Here is a 9,938-nt window from a genome sequence, read left to right as displayed (position 1 = left end):
CCCCCCCCCCCCCCCCCTACCGCGCTTTGTGGAGACGCCCGGTTTGAGTGAGGCTGGCTCGTGACGGCGAACGAAAACAGGCAGGAAGCAGGAAGGCCGCATACGGGTGAAGCCTCGGCGCGATTGGCTCTCGACAATGGCTAAAGGAGCGAAGCGCAAAGCCGGCAGTGGCGTACAGAACAGGCCCACCTACACGCGCATCTCATTCCTATACCAGGCTGCCGCCTTGCTCGCCTCGACAAGGCAGCAACAGCCTGCCAAGGACCCCCTTGCGGACAGGCCCGCGCCTGAAAAACACGATGGACAGGCGGGCCCAGCAGACGGCTCCGGCTCGGGAGCTCCGTCGCGAGATGAGGAGAAGCACGGCGACCATCGACAGCTGGAGGGCATGTCGCGCCGTCTCCTCTCTGATCTCCGCTCCGTCAGCCTCAAGAGCCAGATCCGCCTCGGCCCGGCCCTGAAGCGCACCGTCTGCAAGTTCTGCGACACACTCCTGGTTGAGGGCCGGTCGTGCACCTCGACCGTCGAGAACAAGAGCAGAGGCGCCAGGAAGCCCTGGGCGGACGTGCTAGTCATCACGTGCGACACCTGCGGGCGGGCTAAGCGGTTTCCCGTCGCCGCGCCGAGGCAGAAGCGGAGGCCGTTCCGGGACGCGACCGAAGAGAAGGCAGCTGGAGGCGCGGCAGGGACTACTGGCCAAAAGACACCACCTGACTGACACACTGAAAACTCTTGAACGCATCCGAGGCAAAGGGCTACCCTGAGGTTGTCCATCTATGCTGCCTTGACTAAAAGGAGACGCTCAACAACGCCATGCCAGAACGGCTCGGCGTCGATCAGGTCTTCCAGGAGTGCGGCTGGTTTCTTACGCCTACCAACTGCTTGAAACCTGACAAGAGGAAAGCAGTCCTCAATGTTATCTTTATGGCCTCCCTGCTGGAAATTCTGGCACTGCTATCCCCTATTCACGAGCTAGCCTCCCTCATAATCTGGGCAGTGGGCTGCAAGAACGAGCACGGCCCGTTTTTGCGGTGTAACTGAACACACACCAGTTCCTCCCTATCACTCACCTCCCTGACCGCCCTGCTGCTGGTCGCGAACCGCCTCCTCGCCCAACTTGCTCGCAGCCATAAACCTTTCGGTGGGCCGAGTGTCAGTATCTACTGGTGGCTCTGCAGAGAGGAAGGGGGGAGGATGGAATGAGTGGCAAAAAGAGACGAGTCTCACATTCCGGCATGCCAGCTCCCGAGCCCGCGCATGGCTTCTGCTTGCACGCTCGTCATGCGCAGCAGGTTCTCTGTGTCGGCGAGGTTGGCTGATAGCTGGGCGAGCTGAGAGTGGAGATGCGACTGGAGAATTCAGTCAGTCATGACAAGGGATACAAACTGAGACTCGTTCGCCATTACCCACGCCCATGAGTGTCAAATACATCTATGAGCTTGCAAACAGGCCGTGCCCGGCCCATCTCCTACGTACCAGCTGCCGTGCCTTGACGGCCGAGCCCGAGGTCGCCATGGAGGCGCGCCCCTGCTGGCTCCCCTGCGATGCCGTGATGTTCATTGTGTGATTGCTGCCGCCCAGGCCACGCGACGCCATCTTCACTGTTTAGGACGCGTAGCGGAGCTACTGGAGGAAGGTGCGTGGTAGCCGACTTGGGCCGTAGAGGTCTCTGTTAAAAAGGTGATGGGAATTTGTTTGGGCGTTTTGAGAGCCTCATTCCAGCATCATCGATAGGCGGGGCAACCAGCCGACTCGAGACGCGCCGACGCGGCAGCCATTTGCAGCAGCCCACCTCCGCCAAAGTGCGATTGATTGCTGACGTAACACAGTCATCAACGCCCGCCCTAAATTGTTAGGTGCCTTGACTTACAACCGCCCCCCTTCCGAGTAGAAACGCATGGCACATGCCTGCACGTCCCTCGGGTCTTGGGGGATCGGAAACAAGAAAAAAAAAGGAGGGATAAAGGAGAATGATATCCGGGCCACCTGAGAGCGGGCGGAAAGGGACAAGACAGAAAAGCAAACACGTCTTATTAGGCACACCCAACAGCGTCTCGCTCAACGTCCCCAGACCTACCGAGTCTTGGCCGAGTGGCAAGAGCTAGGCAGCATTTGGCGATCGCCCTCTATAGGGAGCGAGGTAAATCACAGTTGTCCGCACCTAGAACGTGCGAAAGACAGATGCAAGTAAATACACAGCCGTGTTTGTGACACGGGCGCCCTGAAAGTTTCCAGGTGAGCTTTTGCCATTTCATTTCAAGCATGGCATTTTTCATTCCCACGGCTCTTGTGAAGGGGCCCTGGTGTTCTTTTGTTGCTCGCCCGTACCTGGTCAACCCACAAAAAATATACTCGGGACCGTCCGATCCACCCCGTTCTCGACCCATCTCAGCATGCCCCAGACAAACGAGGCCAGAGATATCATTTTTTTTTTTCCTTCTCCCTCTCGCTTTGTTCCCTTGGGTGATTCGCGATGGGTAGGACATCACGCCCAGGCCGGCGTGTTGTTACTTTCCTCGTCTTTCTCTATCTCACTAGACTCACTGGACACATACCTCAAACAGTCCGGGGTAGACAGACAAAGGGATTCCATCGTGGCCGCGACACCGTCTCTTCAAGTCCCTCCCTGGCCCCCGACCCGGCACGGATGTGTCCATGTCGTGCCCCAGAACGGCGATAGATACCAAACAAGACGCCAAAACAGGAGGCTCGGCTGCTTGATGCATAACTGAACCAAACCACCCTCAAGGAATACAGTCTCAGCGCCCAGGCCACAACAACAGTCAAGGGCAACCCAAATCACACCAAGCACGAGCAGGAGACACAGCCGGTATGATTTGTAGTTCGAAATATGTGACAGTTCGTGATATACTCTTTTTTTCTTTCCACCGTTTGTACATCAGCGTAAGCCTAAGGCTAAGCCTGAGCCTCCCTCACAGTTCCCTCCGTCCTACAAGCCAGGGTCCTCCCATGATTTGCAGGAAACGAACCTGTATGCCCCCACGCTCGCTTTGCCTGCCCACAAGGGAGGGGATGGGATGCTTTGCTGCAGAATGTGTTACAGCATACAACCTCTGCCCCGTCGTACATGGCCCTCCTCCCCACCTTCGAGGCCGACGGTTACCTGTATACAATCAGGGCATCGGGCCTCGACCGACTCAATTACATCCTTCAACCTCGGTTTCCCGTTCTGTTTGGTACAAACGACCACCCACCCCATCCCACCGCTAGGAATAAACACAAATATTGGAGATGATGAGGTGTGCGGTAGGAAACAAAGGACAAGAGAGAAGGAGACGGATATCCCAACCTGGTAGGTGGAGGGGAAAGCAGGGGCGTTCGTTTAGGCGAATTATAGCGGCGCATGAAAAGTTTTGGAGTACTGCACAAGACAGAGATAGAAAAGACAACAGGACGTCCCGACCCGGGGTCCACCAATGCAGTTATTACCAGAGATAAGCTGTGTAGTTGCTGTTGGTCGTCAAAAGAGAGGAAAGAACAAAAGAGAACAAAAAAGATGCCTATGTACCGGGCTTCTCTCCCATCCCCCAGACCGAGAGCCACTAAAGATTATGTGTGTGCGCCGTAGAATAGAAATAACCCAAAGAGACCATTCTAAAAGAGAAGACGTTTCTTGAGAGAGAGAGAGAGAGAGGAGCTGCGGCGCTAGATGGATTTGCGCCGGTAATCGGGGTCACGGCAGACAGCAAAGAATCCCCAAAAAAACCCGGTGGTTTGTAGGGTAACAGATGTCTTTTGCCCTGCTCCGATAGCCTGGTGACTTGTTCCTGGCATGAGATTCGGGTGGGGAGATGATGAGGCTGGACAACCGATGCGGCCAGATACAAGAGTAAGCAGAGATTAGAAGAACAAGGGAAAACGGACGCGGGCCATAATATCTCTCAGAGCGGTTCATTACGCCCCAAAGACCCATCGCAGAAAGGCGCTATCATGAAGAGGAATGCTCGGTGTTTTTTTTGTGGGGGTCATGTCTTTCCAAGAAAGCAAAAACAAAAAGAGACGGCATCGCCGTCGTCGTCGGTCGGGCCGTTTGATCTAGCGGACGCCGATGGGAGGGCGGGGTCCAAGGCTGCTCTGGCTGCTGTGGGCCGAGGGCTCCGAGTTGGAATCACCACTGCCCGCGCTGGCACTCGCACTACCAGTCAGACTTCGAGTTTCATGGTTGCCTTTCGGGAGCTGAAGGTTGCTCACCCCAACGTGCTGTTCTACTTGCTGCGGCGCGATCGCGTTTCCGTGACCGGGCGGGTATCGCGGAACCGGCTGCTGCATCATCCCGTTGGGCGGCGAGGGGCGCCCGTTGGGGTGCTGGGGTCCGCCGTAGCCGTTGGGTGGCGACGGCCGGCCACCGTTACCCCCGCGCATAGAGGGGCTGTACGGGTTGCCTGGCGACTGGCTGGCCCGGCGTGGGTAGCCACCGTTCATGCCCATGGGCGGGCCTCCGGGTCCTCCCTGGTACGAGAGGTCGTCGAGACGCGAGGCCGTCAACGAGTTCGCTCGAGACTCGGCCTGCATCGTGCCACGATCCACAGCCCCGTATCTGTTGGAGGAACAGCTCATCAAGGGATCATCCAAAATGTTGTCAGTTAGGTTGATTGACTGGCTCATCAGCTGCTGGCTTGATCGGTTTCTGCTGCCAAAGTGCGGCCGGAATCGGCCGCCTCGAGATGGCGCGTTGATCTGCTCGAACTCGGGTTTACGCGAGTTGGACGCGCTCGGTATCCTGCGGTTCTTCTTGGAAGTCACGCTCATCATGTCGAAGTTGTCGGGGTCGATACGAGGACCAGTCGGCGGCCCGGTAGGATCAAAGTAGTCGTCATCTTCGTCGTCGTCGTCAAACCCACCGCCGCCGTGGGGTTGGCCGCGGAGGGAGGGCGTAGGGCCCCTGCGAGGAGGTCCAGGAGGGGGGCCACGCCTCATTCTCATCTCTTGTTCTCTCAACGCAAGTTCCCGCTGTCGGATGGCCAACTCCCGCTCCCGCAGAGCAAGATCGTGGTTGTTGGGAGGGTAGCTAGTCTGCCCACCTTCGGGGATGTCATCGTAGACCACCAGATGACTAAACTCCTCCAAGTCGGCCCCTTCCATGGAATTTCTCCTCGATCCTGCCCTTGACCCCGCATACCCATTAGGTCCTCCGTTCATGGGTGGGCGCCCGTAGCCATTAGGCGGGCCTCCATTCATACCCGGTGGTGGGGGACCCCGGCGCATACCAGGCGGGGGAGGGCCCAGGTTTGACGAGTTTCGTGGCCTGGGTGGGCCGCGCATGCCGTTTCCGTTGGGCATACCATTAGGCATGCCGTTGGGCATGCCATTTGGCATCGGACGAGGGGGACCGTTCATGTTCCGCGGAATAGGAGAGGGCGCAGGGCCGGGGGACCCAGGGATAGGCCTCTGTGATGGGTCGGCCTTGGGGCGGTTCTGGTTGACGGTGTTGAGGTTGTGGAGGATTGCGTACAAGGTCTCGATCCGGGGAACGCGGACGCCAGTCTCCTGGGCGAGGCGGATCGGGGATCCCAGATATGTCTCGACCTCCATGGGCCTCCTCGCAATAAAATCCTGCCACATTATGCTCTCGGAGCTCTGGCTCTGACCCATCTCTGACATGGTCTTCTTCTTGAAATCGTCGGAGAGCTTGCACCCTTGGGCCGTTGCCAGCGAGAGTAATTCGTCGATGACGTCTGAAATGAGTTGGGATACGCCGACCTTCTCGAGCAGGGCAGCATGGTTCGAGGTTTCGAAGATGACGCTTGCGGGGTGGAAAGCAATGGGGCTGAGAAGCGGTATTTCACGTTAGATGAATATTGACAAAGCGAGGTAGAATTGCGAGAACCACTGCAAGAGCACGAGATACGTACCCGATAACCCTCTCGTACTGTTGCTGGCGGATGTTTGAAGACACCTTGCAGTCCACCTGGCCGGTGCTGAGGGTCATGGCGAGCGCCTGCGCCATGTCGTCCTGTATCGACGGGGGAATGTTGCTGTTCTTGTTGGCGGGGCCGACCCAGATCTCGGTTGAGCCCTTGTGCTCGAACTCGCTCGCTCCAAGTTGGGTCAGCTCGGCGCCGGCGACGAGGGACAGCACCACATTGGTGGGGAATCGCTCTTCTATAGCGGCCTCGACGCCTAGTGTGTGGGTGGTGTTGATGAGGATGCACGTGTGCTGGGGCGTGACGACCGAGTCGATAATGGCGGCGAGGTCGTAGACGTCGGGGAGGGCTTTTATGCAGAGGATCACGTAGTCGAATGCGCCCTCTTTGCGCGCGGCGGCGTCCTCGGGGGATTTAACGACTGCATGCGCCAGTCGCCAGGTCAGTCAGCCGCTAGAGGCAAGGGAGACGCTGAGAAGATGGAACAACATACCATGACGCGGTTTAAACCTTTCGTTGCCGAAGACTGGGGATCTGTTTCGCGCGAGTCGTCAGGATCGCTGCGGGCGCCAGCACGGAGTGGCCAAAACGAGTACCACAAGCACGGAAGCGGAATGCCGAATCTCGAGACTTACTTGAACGATATGCCATACTGGGAGACATGCTCAAATCCGGACTTCCAAACGAGCGTGACGTCGCAAGCGTTTGTCGCTTGCAATCGCCATGACAGAAAGGCAGAAACCGGATTCCCGCCGACTGAAAGTACTCTCATTAGCTCATAGTCCGCGGCCATGTTTGCGAAAAGAGGGCCCACGATATGGAGGGGGGAGGGGGAGGACAGAGGGAGGCGTTTTCCGCAGCGAAAGTCGAGTTAACTTGTGACAGGAGACATGGGAAATGAAAAATAAAACAAAATACAAGAATGACGACGGCGTGAAATTAGGGTGACAGGAAGCCGAGGATGGGAAGGGGAAAGGAGTGAGTGCGAGGCAATCCACGGCTGACGCCCCCAGACGGGGTTTGGTGCACGTTAGGGTGGAACGGAGTGTAGCGCGAGGGAGGAAGGGGACCCGTATCGCTCCCGAAGAATGCAGGTGTCGCACTTGGCGGCACCTCGACAACCAGGACGACGGGCGGTACAAGTACCACGGAGCGGGATGGAGGAGAAGGGCACCCACCTGAGAGAATCTTGAGCCGGGGCGTCAAGGGTGCCATTATGGGCGGCCCAATCTGGAATGGTGTGCTCGCCAAGTCGCGAGCGTGCGCCGGCGGCTGGGGGCTCGCCTTGCAGCAGCTTCGTCAACACCTTGGGAGCGGCAGGCTTTGTTGGCAAACAGGCGTGCGTGTGCCAGCAGCAACGGCACCACCGGCAGCGTCCACAGCAGGCCGCACGTCGAGGGCAGACCGGTTGCCGACCCACACAGCAGCACTTTCAGGTGGCACGTCGGGGACGTGGGCTAGTTGCGAGAGGGCTAGGCACCCAGCAGCGACGGCCGGGTATCCGAGCCTGTAGGAAGATTAGGGATTTAGGGCGTGTAGCGTGGTGGCCCTCCGATCAGTACCCGATCTCGCTCTCCAGGCCTGGCGGTTTTCTTGCAACGCCGCCTCCCTAGGCTGGCTGATACTGGTATATTGTGGCGTGGACGAGGCCGTCTCACTCTCCCTCGCTATCAGAGCCAAAAAGAGGCTGGGGTCCTGGAAGCCCCTAGTTTCTTTTTCTTCTTGCTTTTGTGCGTGTGTGTATGATGTATCTCTTTTCTCTTCCCCTTGATATTTTATTCTCGCTCGGTGCGTCCTCGCGTGTCTCGTTCCCTGCTCGCGTGGGGGTGTGGTTGGTGACGGCCGAGCTGTCAGGCAACGACGGAGCGTGGTGGGAGCACAGTCGGGCTGCAGCGAAGGGCGTCTCCGAGGATGCGCGGGTGGAACTGAGCGGTGACAGAACCACACGGACCCATTCGGCAGGTCGATCGCTGATCGTAGACGACGGACGGGGGTCTTTTTTTTTTTTTTTCGCGAGGGAGCAAATGTAGGCGGGTTCGATGGCACAAAGGGGGTGGGTGTTGGCCCAGGAGATCCGGCCGCCTAGCACAGCACCACACAATGCAAGCTCGCCCCCCGGGGGGTTTGGTCTAACGAGTGTGACGCCTGAAAGCACGCCGATGCGGCTGGAAGGGATGGAAGCAAACAGAGAATAAAAAGGTGGGTTTGGCTTTTTTCGGCGCGATTGACGGTTCGAACGGAGCGGGATGGTTGGCTGGTAGTTTGGGCGTTTGTCCTCCTCTTCTTTCTTTTTTCTCTATCATGCACCTCTCGGTCTTGGGACGATTCTCGTTTCCCCCCTCACACTTTTTTCTGGGGATTGTGGCGGTCGTCGGAGAGCTAGCGATAGGTTCGGAGCGAATGGATGCGTTTGCAGAAGGGAGGTCAGTCGAAACGTTGTTCGCCACGCCTGGTTAATCCCCTTTTGGCACCAGCTGAGACGAGGAGGAGGCTAGGCGGGCCAGGGAATTGCGGTGCCCTTTTGCGTGGGTGGGTAACGAGCGGTTGACGCCGACGAGCGAAGTCAAAAGGTGCCAGCAGCAAGGACAAGTCGCTTCGGGCAGTAGAGGAAAGCAAGAAGAAAAAAAAAGTTGCCGGGGAGCAGGAACACAAGCCCCTCTTGGAGGATAAGAAAAAAAAAGGGGCGGAACGACCGGGCTCTATCCCACTTGTCGATTTGTTGGCCGAGCTTGGTCAAGGGATCAGGGGATTTCAAGTTTGGGCGCGCGTCCCGTTCGTGTTTGTCGGGAAGCGGATAACAGAATTGGGCAGGCGGGCAGGCAGCATCGAGGGAAGCAAGCGTATGGAGACTGGACAGGCATGGAAAGCAAGCAAGCAACACCGACGGCATGAGGCGTTGCGTTGCGTTAGGTTGGGGCCCGACAGTGCAGTGGCAGTGGAGGGCGATCACAGTCTGGACGTGCGTGGGTACTTTGGGACGGCGGGAGCCAACCCCAGCAGCGAACGACGGGGGTGTTTCCGGCAGGAACACAGCAGCCCCATTGAACGTTGACGGACTGCTGAGGTAACCCGAGCATACTGTGCTTGCCGCAGCAGCAGCAAAAGCACCAGTCGCAGCTTGAAAGCAGGAGAGAAAAAGTGCAAATGAAGGTGGGGAGCGGCAGAGGCGCAGGTTGTGGGGACCTGAGCCGTTAGTGGTGAATGGCGGGCGGGCCGAAGTGACTGGTACAGCCATTGAGTTGGTGGCTCGGGTTGTGGCTCCAGGTCCTGGCTCCATTCAAGGTCCTGGTTCAGGGCACCGATCGCAGCGAGTCAATGGCACCGGACCCAAATCAAACATCACCCATGACATGGCTGCAGCTGCTGATGGCATCAGACGGAGCGTTGGGGCCCTATCGCCGTCTCGACTCCATGTCTCTTCGGCTTCCAGCAGGGTCCCTGCCGCCAGAAGCTCTCGTCGTCCAGGATATGCAGTTCAGCTCCCCGCCTTGTGTACTGTGTGTACCTGTCTTGCCCGTCTGTGTCGCCACTGTCTCTATTTATTATTCATGTTTCCAGGCACCGCGCTGCATTGAGCCGTGTCCATGAGCGTGAGCGTGTGCCTGTGTTTGTGAGCGTGTGTCTATGAGCGTGTGTGCCAGTCCCCTGTGTCGCCCTCGCGGGTGGTGTGGCCCGACGCAGCGCCGCTCGTGTTACGTGGATTTCCAGAGATATTACCCTCGCTGTGCCGACAGGGAAGGTCAGCGAGCTCCAGCCAACCACGCAACAGCACCAGCACCCCGACCAGGCTCGCCTTGCTGTCACCAAACCGACAGGCATGGGCCATGGATAGCGGGCTGCCAGCAACGGCCATGGGAAACGTCAATGATGGGTCCGGCCTAGGCAACGATTTCCACAGGTTTCCCGAGCGCACCTGGAATGATAACGTTCAGGACCCAACTGTCAATGTGCCTGCCGCCCTGGCCGCTTGCGAAACAGCCACATACACGCACAGTTTCGCCGATTTAGGGAGGCAGGGGCTTTTTTTTTTTTTTTTTCTTGAATGCCAAAAAA

General features: G+C 58.0%; 3 protein-coding genes across 3 annotated transcripts; 1 reads left to right on the top strand and 2 right to left on the bottom strand.

Annotated features, from left to right (window-relative positions):
* The first annotated feature begins 37 nt into the window (after nt 1-37).
* On the top strand, nt 38-1,471 carry GGTG_13946 (RNAse P Rpr2/Rpp21 subunit domain-containing protein). The gene has a single exon (XM_009231871.1). The coding sequence runs from the start codon at nt 137-139 to the stop codon at nt 716-718; it is 582 nt and encodes a 193-aa protein (XP_009230135.1). The 5' UTR covers nt 38-136; the 3' UTR covers nt 719-1,471.
* GGTG_13945 (hypothetical protein) lies at nt 635-1,730 on the bottom strand. The gene is made up of 3 exons (XM_009231870.1): nt 1,477-1,730; nt 1,228-1,349; nt 635-1,135 (listed from the first exon to the last, which is right to left on the bottom strand). The coding sequence occupies exons 1-3, from the start codon at nt 1,594-1,596 to the stop codon at nt 1,063-1,065; spliced, it is 315 nt and encodes a 104-aa protein (XP_009230134.1). The 5' UTR covers nt 1,597-1,730; the 3' UTR covers nt 635-1,062.
* Nucleotides 1,731-2,815: 1,085 nt separating this feature from the next.
* On the bottom strand, nt 2,816-8,797 carry GGTG_13944 (hypothetical protein). The gene is made up of 5 exons (XM_009231869.1): nt 7,064-8,797; nt 6,521-6,641; nt 6,379-6,419; nt 5,874-6,306; nt 2,816-5,788 (listed from the first exon to the last, which is right to left on the bottom strand). Exons 1-5 carry the CDS (start codon nt 7,098-7,100, stop codon nt 4,057-4,059), a joined length of 2,364 nt encoding a protein of 787 aa, XP_009230133.1. The 5' UTR covers nt 7,101-8,797; the 3' UTR covers nt 2,816-4,056.
* Between the last annotated feature and the right edge of the window lie 1,141 nt (nt 8,798-9,938).

Source organism: Gaeumannomyces tritici, assembly GCF_000145635.1.
Source record: "Gaeumannomyces tritici R3-111a-1 unplaced genomic scaffold supercont2.85, whole genome shotgun sequence".
Lineage (NCBI taxonomy): Eukaryota > Fungi > Ascomycota > Sordariomycetes > Magnaporthales > Magnaporthaceae > Gaeumannomyces > Gaeumannomyces tritici.
This window is presented reverse-complemented; position numbering and strand designations above follow the sequence as displayed.